Here is a 23755-nt window from a genome sequence, read left to right on the forward strand (position 1 = left end):
ATTAGATGATGTTGAGGGATGGAAAGAATAGGGAAATAACTCTTAGAGATCTGTTCCTCTTTGTGTAGGTAGGCAACTTCCACAAAATAGGATAAATTACGAAGAACAAGTATATTTAGAGATACATAAACACTAGTGAAACCCTGGTGGCGTAGTGGTTAAGAGCTATGGATACTAACCAAGAGGTTGGCAGTTTGAATCCACCAGGCGCTCCTTGGAAACTCTATGGGGCTGTTCTGCTTTGTACTATAGGGTTGCTATGGGTTGAAATCAACTTGATGGCAGTGGGTAAAGGCTAGTGAAGTCAAGTACAATAGCACTGAAGGGATAGTAAATACTGGATTTGATTACACTTGAAAATCAGTTAATGAACAGTACTTCCTTTTTTATTAGAAGTTGTTTGGGACCTTGCCGGTCAACTGATGAAATATGAAGGCTCTTAGTGTATCTAAGGTCATTCACTAAACCTTTTCCTTTTTATGCTTCAGGATGAATTTCACTCACGGTTGCGTTTTAATCGGAGAGGACTGGTTGCCATGGCAAATGCTGGTCCTCATGATAATGGCAGCCAGTTTTTCTTTACACTGGGTCGAGCAGATGAACTTAACAATAAGCACACCATCTTTGGAAAGGTTAGTGTCTAACTGTCTTCAACCTATGGTTTGGTTTATTACATTATTCTTTAAGCTTCTATGGTATAGATTTTTGTTATAACAAACTACGAAGGACCATTTATATTCTTTCTTGCATGTTTCAGATTAATAGTTCATGGCTATTACTCTAAAGTTTTATTGTTTTAAATCACAATAACACAGACACTCCTCACTTACCTACATGGTTAGGTTCCAAAGACCAGGTTGTTATGTGAAAATCAGTGTCTTAGTTATCTAGTGCTGCTATAACAGAAATACCACAAGTGGGTGGCTTTAACAAACAAGTTTATTCTCTCACAGTCTAGTAAGGTAAAAGTCCATATTCAGGATGTCACTTCCAGGGGAAGCTTTCTCTGTTGGCTCTGGAGGAAGGTCATTGTCATCAGTCTTCCCCTAGTCTAGGAGCTTCTCAGCGCAGGGACCCTGAGTCCAAAGGATGCACTGTTCTCCTGGCTCTTGCTTCTTGGAGGTGGGAGGTCCTCATGTCTCTCTGCTTGCGTCTCTCTTTTATATCGCAGAAGAGATTGGCTTAAAACACTGTTTAATCTTGTAAATCTCATCAATATAACTGCTGCTAATCCATCTCTTTACATCATAGTAATAGAATTTACAATACATAGGGAAATCACATCAGATGACAGAATGGTAGACAACCATACAATACTGGGAATCATGACTTAGCCAAGTTGACAGATATTTTGGGAGGACACAATTCAATCCATGACAATCAGTATTATGCAAAAATGGGGGATTCTTTTTTTCTGTTTTCAGACCGTTTATCCAATTTTTTTTTTTTTTAAGAAAATATGATGGTAGAAATAATAACAGCTAAGATTTACTGATGTGCTCATCACTGTGATGAGTCCAGTTACGGAGTATTTCTCTGTGAAGAAGGAGGCTTGGAGGAGACAAAGCTGGATAAAGCTGGGTTGTGTGATGGAAGGGGCCACAGTTTAACCATTTCACCTTCCTCCTGTGCTGGGTCAGAGCTTTCCTCATGAAGCTACCTTCAAAGCTCTACTCCCACCCCTGCAAAGCCCTGTGTTCATGATCCCAGAGCCTGCTCTGCCGTTGGGGCCTGGAGAGTCACCAAGACTTGGGGCTTCCTGCGAGGATGCTGGGAGCCTGGCTATGCACCCCGCCCCACTGAGGTGGAGGCTTTCGGGCCAGTTTGGCTCACTTTGGGATGTCCTTAAACTCACCCACATTTCTTCCAAACACCCTCTCTGATGCCTCTTTCTTTTTTCCCTTGCCACCCGACAGCAATTTTGAGCTGCGGGGCTTCGGGCCTCAAGGAGCTAAGAACCCAGAACAAGCGCCTGCTGGCTCAGTGCTGCCTGCGCGTCTGCCCAAAGGCCCTGGCCACGGAGGAGGGCGGCCATGCATGGCAGCTGGATGTGCCCCCACTGGCAGGAGGGAGCAGAGGGCTCAGGGCAGTGTGGCCCAGTTTCTTGGAGGCTGACTGGAGACCCTCCTTAAGAGAGGGGACGCCCTGCAGCTGTTGCCGCCATGGCTGCGTGGTTAATGTGTAAGGTAGTCAGATAGTAGATTTTTTACTATTGTCGTAACTGTGAAATGTTGGATGAGATAGTCGATAAGTGAGGAGTAGTTGTATTAGCTACGATGTCACTAAGCCAAAATTGTTTTTACATTTTTACAAAGTCACCTATGTAATAACCTTTAGTTGTTTAAAATTTATTTTATAAATGATGAATTCCTTAAGTATAAGTGAAAGTTGTATTGACGATGAAATTTTTTACTGAAAATATTATTTTGAATAAAACCCAAACTCCAAGCTAGTCAAGTCAATCCTGACTCATGGTGACCCCACGTGTTTCAGAGTAGAACTGTGCTCCATGTGGTTTTCATCTTGCTTGATATTTAATGTCATATCAGGGAATAGTCTTTCTGTTGAATTTTTTGATAATTTTCCTTAAAAGGGATTCTGAAGGTTTTTTTTTTTTTCTCTCCTTTCTTCCCTTAGATATATTTTTATGTATTTTAATTCTTAGGCAATTTAGACTCAACTAGTGTATTGGAAACCCTGGTGGCATAGGAGTTAAGAGCTACAGCTGCTAACCAAAAGGTCGGCAGTTCCAATCTACCAGGCCTTTCTTGGAAACTGCATGGGGCAGTTCTACTCTGTCCTATAGGGTCGCTGTGAGTCGGAATCGACTCGACGGCACTGGGTAGTGTATTAGCTCCCTCTGCTGGCTCAATAAGAATAGTTTCCCCATATCCTAGGCAAAACTGGATTTTGTGATGATGGAAGGGGAAGAAATAAAATTAGCACAATGGAAAACTGGTGTTGTTTAGAAACTCTTGAGGAATGTCGAGTGAAAGGAGACAAGCAATTGCAATATTGTTGCTTAACAAGTATTGAATAACGTGGATTAAGAAATATGCGTTGGCATGTTCTTCCTTGTTGTTCCATTGTAGGTAATTTGATGTTCATAGAAATCCCATCTATTATTTCTAAAAAATAAGAACTCACTGCTGTTGAGTTGTTTCTGACTCATAGCAACCTTATAGGAGAGAGTAGAACTACCCCATAGGGTTTCCAATGCTGTAATCTTTCTGGAAGCAGACTGCCACATCTTTCTCCTGAGGAGCTGCTAGTGGGTTTGAACTGCCGACTTTTCAGTTAGCAGCCCAGTACTTTAACTGCTGTGTCACCAGAGCACAGTACATAATAAAATGGTGCCATTCTGTGTCATTTTTTATAATTGATCCTATATAACTTACACATTTGAAACAAAGTATAACGTAGTGGTTAGAAGTCAGAAGGGGTGTTAATGTTGGCTCCAGTTTGAGCCTCAGTTTTCTTTATGTGTAGAAGGAAGATAACGATAGTACCTACTTTTGTGATGTTTGTGAGGATTAAAGAGATAAAGTCTGCAAAGCACTTACCACACTGTTCTTGTTATTTTTGTTATTCTACTCTATTTTTTATTCTGAAATCTGAATTTTTAATGATATTTGAATAAAAAATGGTCATTCAGTAGGTGTTTTTACTTTTTTTATTGTGCTTTAAGTGAAATTTTTCAATTCAAGTCAGTTTCTCATGCAAAAACATATAGACACATTGTTTTGTGAGCCTAGCTACTCTCCCTGCAATGTAACAGCGCATTGACTCCTTCTCTCCACCCTGTATTTCCCATGTCCATTCAACTAGCTCCTGTCCCCCCCTGCCTTCATAGTCAGGAGCTGCCCTCATAGTCTCACCTGTCTAGTTGAACTAAGAAGCACACTTCTCACCAGTATCATTTTATGTCTTATAGTCCAGTCTAATCTTTGTCTGAAGAGTAGGCTTTGGGAATGGTTTTAGTTTTGGGTTAACAGAGAGTCCAGGACCATGACCTCTGGGGTCCCTTCAGTCTCAGTCAGGCCATTAAGTCTGGTCTTTTTACTAAAATTTGAAGCCTGAAACCTACTTTTTTCCTGCTCAGTCAAGGATTCTCTGTTGTGTTCCCTGTCAGGGCAGTCATTGGTGGTAGCCGGACACCACCTAGTTCTTCTAGTCTCCGGCTGATGGAGTCTCTGGTTTATGTGGCCCTTTCTTTCTCTTGGGCTCGTATTTTCCTTATGTCTTGGTGTTCTTCATTCTCCTTTGCTCCAGGTGGGTTGGGACCAATTGATGTATCTTAGATGGCCACGTGGTAGCTTTTAAGACCCCAGATGTCACTTAACAAAGCAGGATGCAGAATGTTTTCTTAATACACTTTGTTATGCCACTTGACCTAGATGTCCCCTGAAACCACGGTCTCCAGACCACTGGCCCTGCTACTGTGTCCCTCAAAGTGTTTGGTTGTATTCAGGAAACTTCTTAGCTTTTGGATTAGTCCAGTTGTGCTGACTTCCCCTGTATCGTGTGTTGTTCTTCCCTTCACCTAAAATAAAGAAGGTGCTTTTATTTTTAATAAAAACTGATATTAAGTATATATTGGAAATTTTCCAAAAAGCTTATTGAATGCTTGAATTCCATCCATGCTCTTTCTCCCTTAAAATAAAGTTGCTTCATTTGCATTATTAAATATATATGCTCTTATGTAATTATATTCTTCTCTAATTATTTTACAGTTTTTTTTTAAAGTTCGTCCTTAATTCAAAGGATGAATGTAATATATTTGCAATTAAACGTTCTTTCTCATGTGCTAGGTGACAGGGGATACAGTATATAACATGCTGCGACTGACAGAAGTAGACATTGATGATGAAGAGAGACCACGTAATCCACACAAAATAAAAAGTTGTGAGGTAGGAGCATGATGCAGCCCTTAAATTGTCATTTCAGAGGAATTGATCATTAGAATTCTTAAACTATTGAATGCAGGCTTTACTTATACAAAATTACCAACACAACTCTGATTTTATCTCTGTAATTTATTTAGGCAAAACTTCTGATTAGGATTTTTTTTTTTAATTGAAGGGTTTGAATTCAATGTTGAAACTAGAGCTGATAATCCAATGAATAAAAATGGAAAATTTGGGGAATTAGGTTTATTAGGTTTATTTTGCCCAGAGAAGTGATGTGATAGCTAATTTAAGAGTGATCCTTCAATGAGGAAGCCAGGTCGTTAACAGTGTTTGATTTGGAGTTAAAACACCTGAGTTTGTCTCTCTTCCTATGTATCATTTAAGTTCTTTTGAATATTTTTCCCTTTTGTAAAATAGGGATGAAATCTTCCTAACTTAGTAACGATAGGATTATTGGAGAATCCAATGAGACTAAATGGAAAGACTTTATGCTATGTATATACCTATATATATATATGTATGTGATATATGTATATGTCACTGCACAAATAATGGCTGTGTGGGGAAAAGGTATACACTAAGATCAGTATAATTAAATATTGGTTTTAATTTTTCATGAAATTAAAAAATTGAAATAGTATTTTCAAAATATTTCTTTTCATAGGTTTTGTTTAATCCTTTTGATGACATCATTCCAAGGGAAATTAAAAAGCCAAAAAAAGAGAAGCCAGAGGAAGAAGTAAAGAAATTGAAACCCAAAGGCACAAAGTAATCACAGTAGACTTTTCTTCAATTTCAAAAGCAATGCTAATTCATTTAAAAAAAAAAAATTCATTTAGTTCACTTTATTTCTTTATGTAACAGTCGTTTACCAGTTAGGGAAAGGCCAGTTAGAACCAAGAAGGTTTCTGAACTTAGTGTTTTTTTCTAAATGAGCATTTTCTGCACTCAAGTACAGTGTAACTTAAGCTAAAAAATCTTTTCTCAGGTCCGTATGAAATCCATGTTAACAAGCAATAATTTTATAACTACAGTACCAAATATTTATATAAATGAGTTGTGGAAATTTTTTTCTTTTGTTTTTTACTTGTTTTTAAATTAGTCTCTGTTCACTATAAAGAGTATGGAGCCCTGGTGGCACAGTGGTTAAGAGCTTGGGTGCTAACCAAAAGGTCAGCAGTTAGAATCCACTGGCAGCAACTTGGGAAACCCAACGGGGCAGTTCTACCCTGTCCTGTAGGGTCACTGTGAGTCGGAATCTACTTGATGGCAATGTGTTATAAAGAACATGGAAAATGAACTATAAAGAATATTTTTTATTTGTAATAAGTGCACGATTTCATAATTTAACTTTTTACTCCTTTTTGTTGCTATTAAAAATAATCTTATTATGAATATATTTATATATAAAGCTATTTCTGTATTAGGGATTATTTTCTGAGGACAGTTTTCTAAAAGTAGAAATTTTTGAAATAAGTTTCAGTATTTTGTGAACAATATTTTTTTCCTCCCACTCCTTTTTGTGTGTGTGTGTGCTTTAAGTGAAAGTTTACAATTCAAGTCAGTTTCTCATACAAAAACTTATACGCACATTGTTATGTGACCCTAGTTGCTCTTTCTATAATGTGACAGCACACTCCTCCTCTCCACCCTGTATTTCCCGTGTCCATTCAACCAGCTCCGGTACCCCTCTCCTTTCTCATCTCTCCTCTGGACAGGAGCTGCCCATTTACTCTGATGTATCTCACTGAGCTAGGAAGCACTCTCTGCACAAGTATCATTTTATATCTTATAGTCCAGTCTAATCTTCATCTGAAGGGTTGGCTTCAGGAATGGTTTCAGTTTTGGGCTAACTGAGAGTCTGGGGGCCGTGTCTTCTGGGGTCCCTCAGGTCTCAGACCATTAAGTCCAGTCTTTTTACTAGAATTCGAGTTCTGCACCCCACTTTTCTCTCGCTCCATCAGGGATTCTCTGTTGTGTTCCCTGTCAGGGCAGTCATTGGTGGTAGCCGGGCACTATCTAGTTCTTTTGGTTTCAGGCTGATGGAGTCTGGTTTATGTGGCCCTTCTGTCTCTTGGGCTCATATTTTTCTTGTGTTTTTGATGTTCTTTATTCTCCTTTGCTCCAGGTGGGTTGGGACCAATTGATGTATCTTAGAAGGCCACTTGCTAGCTTTATAAGACCCCGGATGCAACTCACCAAAGTGGGATGCAGAACATTTTCTTAATAAATTTTATTATACCAATTAACCTAGATGTCTCCTGAAACCGTGATCCCCAGACCCCCGCCCCCTGCCACTCTGTCCCTCGAAGTATTTGGTTGTATTCAGGAAAACTCCTTAGCTTTTTGTTTAGTCCAGCTGTGCTGACTTCCCCTGTATTGTGTGTAGTCCTTCCCTTCATCTAAAATAAGTCTTGTCTACTATCTAGTTAGTGAATACCCCCTCCTCCCCTCCCCACCCTCATAACCATCAAATAATGTTTTCTTCTGTGTTTAAATCTTTTCTTGAGTTCTTATAATAGTGGTCTCATGCAATATTTTCCTTTTGCAACTGGGTAATTTCACTCAGCATAATGCCTTCCAGATTCCTCCATGTTATGAGATGTTTCATGGACTCATTGTTGCTCTTTATCATTGCATAGTATTCCATTGTTTGAATATACTATAATTTGTTTATCCATTCATCTGTTGATGGGCAGCTAGGTTGTTTCCATCTTTTTGCTATTGTGTACAGTGCTGCAGTGAACATGGGTGTGCATGCATCTATTTCTGTGACAGCTTTTATTTCTCTAGGATACATTCCAAGGAGTGGGATTGCTGAATCGTATGGTATTTCTATTTCTAGCTTTTTAAGGAAGCGCCAAATCAATCTCCAAAGTAGTTGTACCATTTTACGTTTCTACCAGCAGTGTATGAGTATTCTAGTCTCTCCACATCCTCTCCAACGTTTATTATTTTGTGTTTTTTGTATTGATGCTAGCCTTGTTGGGATGAGATGGTATTTCATTGTAGTTTTGATTTGGGTTTCTCTAATGGCTAATGATGGTGAGCATTTCCTCATGTATCTGTTAGCCGCTTGAATGTCTTCTTTGCTGAAGTGCCTGTTCATATCCTTTGCCCATTTTTTAATTAGGTTATTTGTCTTTTTGTTGTTGGGGATTTGCTGTCTCTTGTAGATTTTAGAGATTAGACACTGATTGGATTTGTCATAGCCAAAAAATTTTCCCATTCTGTAGGTTGTCTTTTCACTCTTTTGATAAAGTGTTTGGATGAGCACAACAAGTGTTTGATTTTTTTAGGAGCTCCCAGTTATCTAGTTTCTCTTTGGGTGTTCGTGCATTGTTAGTAATGTTTTGTATAGTGTTTATGCCATGTTTTAGGGTTCCTAGTGTTGTATGTGGGCAGTATTTTTTACATTATTAATTTTGTCTGTTTTATTAAAATGGGTATTATAGAGTTAGATTTCAACTTACTCTTTTGCTGAATTATAGCATCCACATTAGAGATTTTTATTGTGCTTTTAAAATCTAGAATTCTAGGTGTAATCCTGCCTAACAGTTAATGAAAGGCAAAGTTTATTAATCTTTCTGAGCTTCAGTTTCCTCATCTTATAAAATGGAGATTATAATAAGTAGAACACCTGGTTTTTATGAAGATTAAATGAGAAGTATATGAAAATACCCACTAGAATAGATGTTTAATACATACTAGTTTCTTGCCTTGATATCCTAAAAAGTAAGTTAAATTGCTTTTTTAAAATGTCAGACATTAGATACTTTAATAAACATTTGATGCCTTGTGGCAAAATAATTTCTTATAGAGCTATATAGTTGGTATCTTTTTATTCTTTTATTTATTTTGAGTAATTTGTCTCTGGGTGAAAGGTCTCTGTTATATTCATACATATTTCATCACTATGATTTATCTTGACAAGAGGCTCAAATTTTTTTGTTTCTGTTGTTTTAAGTTTATAGCAGATGTGTTATAGGAATGATGTGATGGTCACTGATTGCATCTTGTTTTAAGCAGAAAAAGAAAAGAACCCTCTTTCATTGCCAGATCTTTTATTTTCTCAATATTTGTGAGAGAGTTTAATAACTTGTCATTTATCTTACTTGGGATTTTCTACTTTTTTCTGAAGATCAATCCAAGGAGATAAACTTAGTTTTTTTCTTCCCATGGGCTATTTTTTAGTTAAGTTTATTGTTTATGTTTTTTTATCTGACAATTTTATATAACTTATTATTTTAAAATATTAAGATAATATTCTGGCAGATATTAGTTTAGTTGCTTTCCATTCATAGTATTCTTGAGACCATGTATTTATTAGTTTTTCAGGAATCTCCATTTTGCTACCAGCTTTGGTAAATGTAAAAAGCTGGACCATTTCTGTCATTCTTGATTCAATACACTTAGCAGTAGTGCTCAGGATGGATCTTTGGTCATTTGCCTAGCAGATATGAAACACCTGTGGTCTAAAGTCAAACCCTTAGTGTTTTATATGATAGCAAAAACATAGATCCTTAGTATGTTTCTGCTGAGTACTAGATAATACAACCACTCCTCATTTATTGACATGGTTAGGTTCCAAAGACCAGGTCATTATGTGAAAACGAGCATTATGTTAAAATGAAGGATGACTACATCATTGTATAAGTGCAAGATTACATCATTACATAACTGCCAAACCACTGAGAATCATGGCTGGTCAAGCTGACACGTAATCTTAACCATCACAGCTAGCATTAGTCACCTTGCACCTTAGCCTTCACTACTGCCAGACCTATGTCGTTAATGCGCAAAATAGTTGGATAGTAGACTTTTTACTGTTGTAAATGTGAAATGTCAGATAATAATGAGACAGTTGATAAGTGAGGAGTAGGTGTGCTTTCATTGAACAGAATGTTTTTATTTTTGTAAATTCTGTTCTATCTCTTTGAAAATAAGATGTTGATAAATTAACTTTTTTTTCCTTTTCCTTTTTTCTTTTTTGACTAGAAATTTTAGTTTACTTTCATTTGGAGAGGAAGCTGAGGAAGAAGAGGAGGAAGTAAATCGAGTTAGTCAGGTAAAACTCTAATTTGTCCTTTGTTCAGAATTATGAAAGATTAGGGTCTATATCATTCTCATTTTTCTATCTCTTACTGTATCTGACACAGCACATTTTACATGGTACACACACTCAGTAAGCGTTTATTGAATTGCTTAATAAAATGATTGTTGTCTCATATTTGCAACTTCTGAGATGATTTACCGTCTTAAAATTCTAGTTTTTTTATTCTGGCATTTTTTATCAGTTAGAACGAGAGTTAATGTTTTCCGAATGGCTCAAGATTGTGATTCAGATTTTAACTGCTATTTGGTTAATTATTTTGCTAGATAATAATGAATATTATTACCATTATTGTAATAAAGAGTCACAGACCAAAACTTTTGTATTCTTTTTGATGTTATTTATACATATTTGTTCATTAATTTTTATCACAGCTCTTTGAGATAGGTACTATTATTATCCACATTTACCCATGTGTAAATTAAGATATAAATAATTTAGATTTTGCTCAAAATTGCATAACCAGTAAGTAACTAGAACTGGGGTTTGAACCCAAGTTTTTTACACTGAAATTCATGCCTCTGGATTATTACGTTGCTTCTTGGCCTTTTACCTCACCAATCCTTCCCATACACCTTTAAGTGTGGTTTTCCTATATACCATTTTTATCATAATACTCATTGCTGAAACACGTATAATGCCTTGCCATTGTTTAGAACGGTGATTCCAATATAGACACTCCAAGAAAATTATTTTCAAAGGCTTTTACCCCCAAAGATTCTGATATGCTTCCTTTCTTGAAAATCGCTGAGCACAGAGACCTAAAGGATTAGCTTCATTCAAAGTCTTTATTGTAGTAATTAAAATCCTGTAACCTAACACTGCCTTACTTTCTTAACATGATCACCTATTTCTTACCAATATCAACAATTAAAACTGACTTGAAAGCACATTATTGTCTCCTTGTCTTTACTTCTTTATCCATGTGCTTCATTTACCAGTGAGCATGGTTTTGGTAGGCTAATGTTGTATATGTGGTGAGCACCCTACTTGTACCCCTCGCATTAAAACTGAATTAAAATAGGCATACGTAAGAGGTATTTTGGTCATAATTTCTTCTCCCTCTCTACTGATCCTTGAGTGATCTATTTGATACCGTGGATTCACTTACCACTTAGACTAACATTCTGAACTCCAGGAGATAACGCCAAATATTTCTTCCGGATGTTATCGCTCATTCTGAGTTGCCTTTAGGGAGCATTTCTACTTTGGATATCAAAACCAAGTTCATCTCTACATGAAAACTTCCTTTCCCTCTTCTTCATCAGCATCACCAATCACTCTGTCATCTCAGTATCCAAGGAGTCATTTTCCCTTTCTTGTTTTTCACCAACCACATCCGTTTAGTTTCGTGTTTGCGCTTTTCTGCGTCTACCTCTGTATTAGTACCTCTATTTAATAGATGCTAAATATTGGATGAATTAATGTTTAAGTACTATTGATCTTGCCTTCTAAATATTTTTTAAATTTATTCTCCAATTTTGTTGCCACTATCACTATCTTAGCTCCAGTCCTTCTTTGTTTTTAATCTGGACTTCAGCAATGAACTGCTCCTTTCAGATTCTTTCTTCCTATAATTCATCCTGTGACAGAGTGAAGTTTCTAAAATGTAAATCTGATCACATTCCCGCCCACCCCCTTTCTTTTCCTCTCCCCTACCTCCCCGTCTTTCTCTCTTTTCCTTTCGTTCATTGATTTCACTGCTTAAAATCCCCTTGTGGGTAATTTCCATTTTTAGGATAAAGTCTGATCTCCATAGTGTGCTGTACAAAGCCCTTCCTGCCTTGACCCCTGCTGACCTCATTAGCCACATTTCCTGGTGCTTCGCTGTACTCCATCCTAATGATCTGTAGGAGAGCCTTGCCATTTGTGAGGAATATATCTCAAAGCATTTAGAAAGTACTGGAGAGTGAAACAATAAGGTATTTTGAACAGTGCTGATTTGGAATGATGGATAGAGCATAACAAAGCCACATTAAGATGGTCATATGGCCAGTCAAGCAGACTCGTTTACTGAGTTCATTCCTGAGCAACGGTCTTGTATTGTTCAGGATTCAAACTTGTGCTTCAGCAGAATGAAAGGTTTACCGTGTGTCATGGCTCTGTGAGAGTAACTGTGAATGGATAAAAACTACAAATCTGGGAATTGCCCGGGTTCCCTTTCATTAATGTTTTCCAAACATGTCAAGTTTCCTTGCATACCCATGCCTTTCCCCCAACCCTACTGCTCCACCATTTTTTCTTTTGCATGGAGTATGCTTTCCTTTAGTTGGCTAACTGTTGTTTTTCCTTTAAGATGAGTTCCACTGTCACCTCCTGATTATCTCCATCTCCCTTCCCCAGTGGCCCCCACCCAAGCTGTGATACAGAAAAAAAAAAAAAAAACCCGCTGCTGTCAAGTTGATTCCAACTCATAGTGACCGTATAGGACAGAGTAGAACTGCCCCGTAGGGTTTCTAAGGAGCAGCTGATGGATTAAAACTGCCAGTCTTTTTGGTTAGCAGCCGTAGCTCGCCATAGCTCTTAACCACTGCACCACCAGGGCTGCAGAAGCGGCAATAAGCACTTCTTTATAAGGTCCCATGGCGATCTGTATATGTCCATAAAAACACTTACCATTCTGCATTGTAATGATTTATTTTCTCATCTGCTAACTGCTAAATATTTTATGTAATTCCTGTAACAGCCATTATTCCTATTTTGTAGATGAACTGATACTAAGAGAAGTTAAGTTGCTGTCTAAGATCATGTAATTAGGAGGTGGTAGAATAAAAATTTTGAACTTAGGCTTTTATAGCTTTTTAAGTCTCTAAGATGATTGTGATTGCTGCAGAAGCTGGCTCCTTCTAGACCAGCCCATCTAGAAGGCTGGTGAGAAACTTCACTTGTAGCTCAGCATTTTGGGGTAAGTGGCAGCTCTACTCAGTGCCATTGTTCCAGTGCCCTTTCCAAACTCCCAGAGGATCCTGGATAGTAGGTTGAGCAGCCTTAGAGAGCAAGGAAAGGATAAAAGCATTTTTTCTGTCAATCTTTTTGTTGAAATTAAATTTCTTGTCTAAAGTTTTGTTCACAATTTCTCTGAGATTGATACCACTAGGAAATTAGTTTGAATGTTTTCTATGTACAGCAATAGCATGTATTAAACATTCAAAGCGGATCTTCTGCTGCTTTCTGTTGCGCAAAGTAGAAAGAAAATTATATGTTTAAGTTGTATTGACTATTGTGAACTTGGTACTCCCAAAGTAATTTGTGTTTGCTGTAAGATTAAATTGTGATAGGATACCACCACAGGTTGTGCTAGCTTGCCCTTTATTTCCTCTCTTAAATCTGAGAAGCACTTCAAACAGTAGAAAGACTAAGTAAAATCATTCCTTCTGCCCAGGAAATTGAAACACGTAGTCCATTATGAAATGACTATTGTAATCATGGTGTTGAATCTATTTTTCTCATCTTACTCTATAATGGTGTGTTCTGTTTGATAAAATTATCATCAGGTGTTTGTATCTGACTCTCAGATCTGTATCTCTAGCCTAGTTTCCTCTTCTTTTCTTCAACTGCCTACTGAACATCTAGTTGACTATCTCTCTAGTTACCCAAACCCTGGTCAAAGTTTAACTCATCTTTTCTTTCCAAACTTCTCCCTGTTCTGTGATTTCTATTCCCTGGTTCCAGTATCCTCCAAGGCAGAATGTTGGATTCAGTTCTGAATCTTTTCATACTGTTTTCTCTGCACCACCAGTTAGTCGCAATGTTGTAGCAATTTTTCATCCATAATATATCTTAAATCTTTCTTATCTTTTTAATTTATTTTGCTACTACCCTCACTCAGGCCTTTATTGTCTTCAACCTGAGCTGCTGCACTCGTGTATACACTGGTCTCCCTTCTCCCTTCCCTTCTTTTCTTTACAATCGTGACTGCCAGAGTAGTTTCTCTGAAACCTAGTTAAGATGTTACCACTGTTCTCTATCGACTATAAAAATAAAGCCAAATTCCTTGGGCCATTAATTTTTAAGCCCTGCTTTAATGGCTTCCTCTTTATCAACTCTAGAGCCCTGGTGGCGCAGTAGTTAAGAGATTGGCTGCTAAAGAAAAGGTCGACAGTTTGAACCCATCAGCTGCTCCTTGGAAATCTTATGGGGCAGTTCTGCCCTGTCCTGTGGGGTTACTATGAGTTGAAATTGGCTCAATGGCAATGGGTTTGGTTTTTTTTTTTAACCAACTCTATCCTTCAGCGTAGTGCTTCCTAACCTTTCTTCATGATAAAAATCACTTTGCCACTTACTAAAAATTAAGATTTCTAGGCCTCATCTCAGACGTACTGAGGAATGGCCTGCAGAGCTATATTTTAAATGAATTCTCCTGGGATTCTTATCAGGGAAATGTGAGAAACATTGCTTTGGCCAATCTGACCTATTTATTAGCTGTCCTACATATGTGCCTTATATTTTATTTGCTTTTTTTCAGTTCTTTTGTTCATGTTCTTTTTTTCTGCCTGAAATGCTGTACCCTACCTCTGGATGTCACAGTCACATTTATTTTTTAATGCTTAAAATACTATCTTTTCTAAATGTCTTTTCCAGTTTTCTTTAATTAATCTTTCTGTTTCTGATTTACCCTTTGCTTTTTTTTATGATTCTTTGCACTTTCCTTTTAAAAACATTTTAGCTTTATTACACAAGAAACATATGCTTTAAATTCTCATTGTACATCTATTAAAACTTTGTACTCCTTATTTTCTGCTGTCTGAATTGTATAGAGTCCTGGGCTGTGAGCTCCTTGAAGGTAGAGTGTGTTATCTTCTAGTGGCAGTGTGGTAGAGTAGAAATAGCTTGTATCTGGGATCATACAGATTCAGATTTAAACTTTACTTTCCACTGACACTCTGTGACCTTAGATCACTTAGTCTCTCTGAGCTTCAGTTTTCTTTTCATAACATGTTAATGACATTACCTCTTAGGGTTGTGAGATGAAGGTGTGGATAGTCCTTACTTTCATGTATAATGGAATCCTGAAAATGTCTTGAAAATCAAATGTCTTAGAATAATAAACTATATGTTATAATTGGTATTTCATTCTCAGAGCTGAAGAACGTCATATAATCTCTAATATGATTATGATTATTGTGCAGAACCAGCCTCCCTCTTGCCTAAGGCAATCTAGGACTAACAAGAAACTTCACTGGCAGCTTAGGCTTCTAGGATAGGAAGCCATAAACTCAGCACAATTGTCCCCTTGTGCTTCCTGAGCACTCCTAGAGAGTCCGGGATAGAAGCTTGAGCAGGCTTGGAGAACATGGGAGGGAGAAAGGATATTTGTACACCGTGGCCTACCAACAGCCCATTCTCCACACACAAGTCAGGCTTGGCATGCTACGCAGAATTTCTGAATTCTATTTCTGAAGAGTTTTATGGTTCTTTTGTCTGCATTATGTAATGGAGGGCTGGATAAGTTTAGCTGAGAAAAATAGAACAACAATAACAAAAATCTTTGAAATTTACTGGCTTAGGAGAAAGGAAATTGTCCTAGAGAGAGAGATTTTCTTAAGGTACTAACTCTAGATAGAATTCATATAAAAGAGTATATTTTGCTTTATGTATAGATGTATAGTTCTTAAAGATAATACACACTCTGGAAATACATTTTCCTTCTGGACAAAATGAAATCTTGGTAATAAAAGGGAAGTGTAGCTGAATATTTGAAAAATATATATATATTTATAGAAGATACTGATGTATTTGCATTTAGCCTTAATGTTTTTAAATGTATGTAATAACTTGAGCCAGAACCAAGCATCTTTTACAATGACTAAAAACAATGTGCAGTTTCAGTAGTTGCATGAAATTAAATATTTCTAAAAGGGCTTGAAAATAATTGTTTCATTATTCATTTGCTTATCAGGCTTCTTGTTTCAATAACTCCACAGCCTTAAGCTTTATTCCAGACCCTGCCTGACTGATCACAAGTTAATAATTGGTAAAGTCTGAATTGAGCCTGCTTTATGTGACAGGAGAAATAAGATAAAGTGCCCTCTGGTTTATGGATTATCAGTGTGGGATTACAGACACTGCCTCAGCCCACTCATTATTCATGACAAGGTGCGTCTCCCACATGGGTTAGCTTTCCTTCTTTTTTTGTTTCACTATCTTTCTATGACCTGATAAAATCTCTTTTAGAATTATAGGATTTTATAACAGAGGGATCTAGTCCAACTTCCTTTCTTTATAGATGAGGAAACTGAGACTGGTTAAGTGACTGGCCATACTGACCTCATTTCTTTTTGATAGGATTCCATGATGGGGGATGCTGTAATAATCATATCTTGAGTTCAGGAAAGCACATTGTCCGAGTCTCGTGATAGTCTTATGAACAACATTATAAAATATGGTCTGGGAGACAGTATAGTCAAATGGATATAAAGCTCATTGAACATTGCTTCCCAATGTTTCCAACTGTGCCTGATAATTTGAACCAGTAAGTTGAAAAGTAGGAGTGTATGTACATTCTATACTGGTTCGATAAAACCAGCTGAATAGGTATAAGACCTAGTAGCCTGTAAGTCCTAGTTGAATTATTAAGAGTAAGGTCTCTGGAGGAAATTTGACATTATCTGCATTGTGCGGATCACATTTGAAGCACTTTGGTTAGTTCTGGGCATATTTAAGAAGTACCTTAACACCCTATATGCATCCAGAGGAAGGAAGGGTAGTAAGGAGCATAGGGAGGATGCTAAAAACTGTATCACCTGAGGAGTGATTGAGAAACTGGATATACTTTGGAGAAGTAAAAACTAAGTGAAAATATGATCCTAGACTTCAAATATTTGAAAGGTTTTATCTGGAAGATCTATGTTCCCATGTTGCTTTCTTAAATACAGTGAGTCCTGTGAGTGCCAGAACTCGATTGGACTGCCTTTTTTTTCCCTCAAGTTTTCCACCTTTGACAGGCTGCATCTTAAAACTTTTCTCTCTCTCAATTTAGTGGAAAATACTCAGGTTTTCATTCTCTGACAGGTTTCTGCCTCATACAAGTTCTGGCTTTCACAGATTTTACTGTAATATTTCCATTCAGATGTCTGTATTCATTTAAAATATCCAGGAATCTTTGTGTACAACCTAAATACAAATGTCAGGAAATATTTTCTAAGTAAAGCTTACAATCAGGCAAGTAGTGTTTATAAGGTAAGTTAAATGGCAGGTGCTTGAGTAGTTTGATCTATGATAAAAGTATCTCAATAGCTAGATTTTAATACAATGATCAAAGTATGCCACATTCACAGCAATATATGTAGTATTTCTCTCACTACAGACCCACTAACATTTAATCTCAAATCCAAAGTTATAAAAGGACTTTTTCCTCACCCAGAAAAAGTTATATTGATAGACAGACACACCATTTTTGAGAAGAAAGTAAGAATGTTATGTCCTATTCTACTTTATCTTTTGAAATTAAACTTTCCCAGAAAGTTGGGAGGTGGGGGTAGGTATGGTGTGGAAAGTGCTGTGAGACCATTTGCTCAGAGGTGGTCAGAAGCTTTAAAGAGTCTAATTTATAAAATGTTTTTGCCCTACCAAATTGTTGACTAATTGTAACATGCACACCATGTTGTTGTTGTTGTTGGTTGCTGTCGTGTTGGTTCCAATTCATAGCGACCCTGTGTACAATGGAACAAAATACTGCCCAGTACTGCGCCATCCTCACAATTGTTATGCTTGAGCCCTTTGTTGCAGCCATTTTGTCAGTCATCTTGTTGAGGGTCGTCTTCTTTTTCACTGACCCTCTACCTTACCAAGCATGATGCCCTTCTCCAGGGACTGGTCCCTCCTGATAACATCTCCAAAATATGTGAGAGAAGTCTTGCCATCCTCGCTGCTAAGGAGTATTCTGGCTGTACTTCTTCCAAGACAGATTTGCTTATTCTTCTTGCAGTCCATGGTATATTCAATATTCTTTTCCAACACAATAATTCAAAGGCATTAATTCTTTAGTCCTCCTTATTCCTTGTCCAGCTTTCACATGCATATGAGATGATTGAAAATACCATGGCTTGGGTCAGGCGCACCGTAGTCCATAAAGTGACATCTTTGCTTTTTAACACTTTAAATAGGTCTTTTGCAGCAGATTTCCCCAGTGCAATGTGTTGTTTGATTCCTTGACTGCTGCTTCCGTGGGTGTTGATTGTGGACCCAAGTAAAATGAAATCCTTGACAATTTCAATACTAATATCCAAATCCAAACCCATTGGCAATGAGCAGAACTGCTCTCCAGGGTTTTCTTAGTTGTAACCTTTATGGAAGCAGATCACCAGGCCTTTCTTCCATGGTGCTGCTGGGTGGGTGCAAACTACCAACTTTTAGGTTAGTAGATGAGCACAAACTGTTTGCCCTACTCAGGAACTTCATGCCTCATGAAATTGTATTAAATTTACTTATCTTTCTGTCTATATTTAATTAATTAAAAAATATGTTAACATATTTGTATTAGTACCTATTGCTGATGTAATAAATTACTACAAATTTAGTAACTCGAAGCAACACATATTTAGTGTCTTATGGTTCTAGAAGTCAGAAATTTGAAATGGGTTTCACTGGGCTGAAATCAAGGTGTTAGCAGAGCTGTCATCCTTAGGGAAGCTCTAGGGGAGAATTCATTCTCTTGCCTTTTCCTGCTTCTAGTGGCCATCTGTATTGCTTGATTCGTGGCCTCTTCTTCCACTATGAAACCAGCAATGGCTGATTAAGTCTTTCTCATGCTGCGTCGCTTTGACATTGACTCTTCTGCCTCCCTCTTTCACTTATAAGGACCGTTGTGATTATATTGGGCTCTGATGATCCAGGATAATCTTCCCATCTCAAAATTCCGAATTTATCTACAAACTCCTTCTTGCCATGTAAAACAACATATTCACAGGTTCTGGGGATTAGGATGTTGACGTCTTTGGGGGCCATTATTCTACTACACTATTCGTATTTAACCTAAATTCTGGTGGTGCAGTAGTTAAGAGCTCAGCTGCTAACTAGAAGGTCAGCAGTTCGAATCTACCAGCTCCTTCTTGGAAACCCTGTGAGGTGGTTCTACTCTGTCCTGTATGGTCACTAGGAGTTGGAGTCGACTTTACGGCAATGGGTTCTCTATGTGGTATACCTAATTACAGGTATTTCTAGTAGTTCATTCGTAGTTTTAGGAGGTAGAACTAGAATCAATGGTTGGAAATTACACAGAGAAGTAGATTTTTTTTTTTTTTTTTTTTTTTTGCCGCAATTGAAGAGAGAACTTTTCAATAATGGAAGCCATTTAAAAAGGAATGGTTTTCCTTGTGACGTTATAAATTCCTTTCAGTCATTGAAACACTGGTTGGCCATTCAACAGTGATATCAAGGAGACCCCTACGTTGGGTGGGAGACTAGATTAAGTGGGCTCTAAAATTCTTTTTGACTATTAAGTTTTTCTGGTTTTGTGCTGAAAGTCACAGAGCTAGTTAGAGGTCTAGCTGCTGTAAGACCTCAGACCTTCTAACTTCTTGGCCACTTCTATACCACCGTGCCTCTGGCTCTCTTTATTTCTACCTGCACTGTATTTAGTTCTGGCTATTTCTTTGTTCTTGGGTATGAAGTAGAAATTTCCCACATCCCCTTCGATGTTCATTTTTGGATTTGTTTGCAGAGTGTCTTGAATTTACTATGGAGCTCCTTACACTAAATTCACTAAATATATTTAGTCTTTTGTTCAGTAGCTACCCTTCAACTAGCCAGCTTTTTTTTTTTTTTAATTTTTTAATTTTTATTTTGCTTTAAGTGAAAGTTTACAAATCAAGTCAGTCTCTCATACAAAAATTTGTATACGCCTTGCTGTGTACTCCTAGTTGCTCTCCCTGTAATGAGACAGCACACTCCTTCTCTCCACCTGGTATTCCCCGCGTCCATTCATCCAGCTTCTGTCCCCCTCTACCTTCTTATTTCTTCTCCAGACAGGAGCTGCCTACATAGTCTCATGTGTCCACTTGAGCCAAGAAGCTCACTCTTTACTAGTATCATTTTCTATACCATAGTCCAGTCCAATGCCTGTCTGAAGAGTTGGCTATGGGAATGGTTCCAGTCTTGGGCCAACAGAAGGTTTGAGGGCCATGACCTCCAGGGTCCCTCTAGTCTGAGTCAAACCATTAAGTCTTTTTTGACACAATTTTTAAAATATATATTAGGTATTTGTTTTTCTAAAATTATTTTTACCTGATGATATATAAATAGGAATCTTAAAATTGGTTGTTTAGAAAGAATAGACATTAAAGAAAAATATCTGAATTCATTTTCACCCTCTTTGGGACTGTCTCCTAATTACTTGAGTTGGTCCCCAATTTGTTTCTCTGCATGCAGGATGCAGAGTCTACTATAGTGGGAAGGAATACCTAAAAAATGCTTTTGATCGTGTATTTCTATGATAATTTAATTGAAAAACTTATTTGAAATAGTAACAATTATTCAGATTAATTTACATGCTCCTTCTTTGTGTTGTCTTATTTTATATCAGTGTAACCAATTTTCTTCTTTTCCCTTCCAACTGTTTAAATTTTGGGAGGTAAAAAATGACCTAGTTTTAAAAAAATGTTAACAATTAAAAACTAACGTTTACAACTTAATGAAACAGTATAGCTCATTAATGGACCAAGAGCTTAGAGACCGGATTTCTAATCTTACTCCTGCCATTTTTTAGTGTAACTCTCATTTTTCAGTCTGTGAACTAAAAGGCTGTGATGTTTGTGATTATGACTCCACGTGGGGAGAATTAACAAGGGAATATTTCTTAAAGTAGAAGAAGATAGGCATTGGTGGCTAGAGATCAAGGAGGAAGGAATTTTAGGGAAGGAAAGCATGAACAAAACAAATTCATGTTTTTTTTTTTTTCTGGTTTAGGTCATTTTATGTACGCTTTTGTACATGTGTCATTGAATTCTCTTGTGAAAAATAAGCAAAGCTGATACTGTCCCCATTTTATAGGCAAGTGTTCTGAGGTCTGATAAGATCATTTTATTTCCCCAAATGGCACAAGTTTAGGGTTAAAACTCATGTCATAGAATATAAAAACATAGAATAGGTTTTAAAAGTTATTTGATCCAACTACCATCTTTCTTAGGGTCTTGTGTTCTTTTTACTACATGTCCTTCTGATTTTTGACCTTTGTTTCCCCCCATTTACCGTAGTTGGGTGAACATATAGTCAATTAGTTGGTATTTTACCTTTTCATCACTCCTTGGTTTAAGTAATAATATGGGACTAAAAATGGAGATTGATTGCATAACTCAGATTCTGTGACTTTTTAAAATAGCAAATTTAGATTAACTTCGAGAAAGATTTTTGTTTCATAAACTGGACTATAAGTGTGTTTTAACTGATTAATTTTCTGAAATGTGGAGAATTTCATGCTAATATAGACATTTTAAAATCTATTATTTTCATCATGGAAATATATCTTAGAAGATATATATCTTCCTCAAAATAAAACCTATCAAATTTAGGTGACTGTACTCAAAATTGTTAACAGTGGTGAGTGGGGCTTAAGGGAAAGGGATATTTTCACTTCTCTGTTTGATGTTTTAAAATTTCAGCAATGACCTTTTCCAAATAAAATTCCCCTTCAAAATAAATAGAAATTATTATTTCCTTCTGTCAGTTCTTTAACCTCTTAACTGTTCACTCAATATGATTAGTGTTTGTGTGTGGGGGTGGGAGGAGTGGTAAGCAGCTTTCCATCTCAAGAGGGAAGTCTGCAGGATAGAGATTGCAACTCTGAAACCAGGCCAGAGGGACCTGTAGGGAAGGATAAAAATGGATACATTTGGATTTTTGGTATACCGCCAGATAGACCTGAATTTAAATCCTAGATCCTCTACCACTCACTAACTTTGTGACTTCTAGTAAATTACTTAATCTCTGTAACTCTTAGCTTCTCCTCTGTAGAATGGGGCTACTAATGCCTATCTCACATACTTTGATTTGGTGACTGGGAAGATGAGGGGAAGAGATACTTTATTGTAGGATAGTACCTGCCTAGGACAATGTATATACTTAATAAGTTAGAATAATAGTAGTTGTAGTTATTGTATAGTTCTCCTTTCTCTATCTTCTTATTTATTGTTTTCCTAACTAAAATGTAAATTTATTGAGTAAATTAACATTGAAAGCACTGAATAAATATTTGGTGATTGATAAATGTTGTCATGCTTGAGAGGCTTTCTGCATATCCGTTATCCATTTGGTAAATAGTACCTCCTAGGTGCACTCACCAGCCACTCCCAGGAAACCCTATGGGGCAGAACTCTGTCCTGTAGGATTCCTATGAATCAGAATTGACTCGACAGCAATGAGTTTTTATGGGAGGTACACTCAAGCAAAAATGTCACTTAGAGGACTAAGGCATGCCTGACCCAAGCCATGGTATTTTCAACTGCCCCATATACATATGAGAGCTGGATAATGAATAAGGAAAGCTGAAGAAGAATTGATGCTTTTGACTTACGATGTTGGCAAAAAATATTGAATATACCATAAAAATAGACTGCCAGAAAATGAATAAATCTGTCTTGGAAGAAATACAGCCAGGATATGCTCCTTAGAAACAAGGATGGCAAGATTTTGTCTCACATACTTTGGACATGTTATCAGGAGGGACCAGTCCCTGGAGAAGGACATCATGCTCGATAAAGTAGACGGTCAGCAAAAAAGAGGAAAATCCTCAACAAGATGGATTGACAAAGTGGCTTCAACAATGGGCTCAAGCATAGCAACAATTGTGAGGGTGGCACAGGACAGGGCAATGTTTCATTCTGTTGTACATAGAGTAGCTATGAGTTGGAACCAACTTGATGGCACCTAACAACAACAACAACAGCTACACTCAAAGGAGCCCTGTGGTGCAATGATTAAGCACTGGGCTGCTAATGAAAGGTCAGTGGTTCAAACCCACCAGCTACTCCATGGGAGAAAAATGTGACAGTTTGCTTCCATAAAGGTTACAGTCTTGGAAACCCTATGGGGCAGTTCTACTCTGTTCTATAGAGTCACTATGACTCGAAGGCAATAGGTTTTTAGAGGTACACTCATCTGGTTGTTTGAAATATTAATTAGTTGATACTTTAGTGTTTGAGTACATTCTTTGAAGTGATTCTGTGTATTTGAAGAATAATACTATGCATTTATTTCACATTACTCTTATGATCTAAGTTATACTATATGGCTCATGAAAATTAGTTGTATATAAACCATGATGAAGATTTAGTGCTTAGAGGTGGTAATCAAAAGACTTATTTTTAAGAGTATATCATTTTCTGAAAGAAAAAGTACTTCTAAATTAGTATTTTCAATTAATGCCAGAATAGGATTCTTATTTGTAAAACTTTGGTCTATACTAAACTTTTCAGGAACAAATCTCTTGCTAACCACATTTTATCAGTACTAGATTTTATGTAAGTTTGTCAACATGTTTTTTGGGAAGACTGATTTTCTTCCCCACTTATGTCATACTTTGCTTTCCAGAGCATGAAGGGAAAAAGCAAAAGCAGTCATGACTTGCTTAAGGATGATCCACATCTCAGTTCTGTTCCAGCTGTTGAAAGGTTGGTATGTTTTGGCGTGATTCTAGGTTCTTATTTTCTGGCTCAGATAATTTTTCTTGCTTCCTTTGTACGTAAACAGTTCTCATAAATCAGATTTTTTTCAACCTAGCCAAAAAAGTCCAGCAATT

General features: G+C 37.1%; 1 protein-coding gene across 5 annotated transcripts in view; it reads left to right on the forward strand.

Annotated features, from left to right (window-relative positions):
• The window catches only part of CWC27 (CWC27 spliceosome associated cyclophilin), a 255184-nt gene that overhangs the window by 10446 nt on the left and 220983 nt on the right, over positions 1 to 23755 (forward strand). For all 5 annotated transcript variants that reach the window (XR_007514683.1, XM_049864413.1, XM_049864420.1 and 2 more), the window contains 5 exons: positions 489 to 632; positions 4812 to 4910; positions 5575 to 5678; positions 9909 to 9978; positions 23548 to 23627. Coding sequence is in view for 4 of the 5 variants with exons in the window: in XM_049864413.1 (XP_049720370.1) it covers positions 489 to 632; positions 4812 to 4910; positions 5575 to 5678; positions 9909 to 9978; positions 23548 to 23627 (497 nt within the window). In the remaining variant the exon portion in view is untranslated. The remainder of the gene's footprint in view (positions 1 to 488; positions 633 to 4811; positions 4911 to 5574; positions 5679 to 9908; positions 9979 to 23547; positions 23628 to 23755) is intronic.

Source organism: Elephas maximus, chromosome 2 (genome assembly GCF_024166365.1).
Source record: "Elephas maximus indicus isolate mEleMax1 chromosome 2, mEleMax1 primary haplotype, whole genome shotgun sequence".
In the NCBI taxonomy this organism is placed as follows: domain Eukaryota; kingdom Metazoa; phylum Chordata; class Mammalia; order Proboscidea; family Elephantidae; genus Elephas; species Elephas maximus.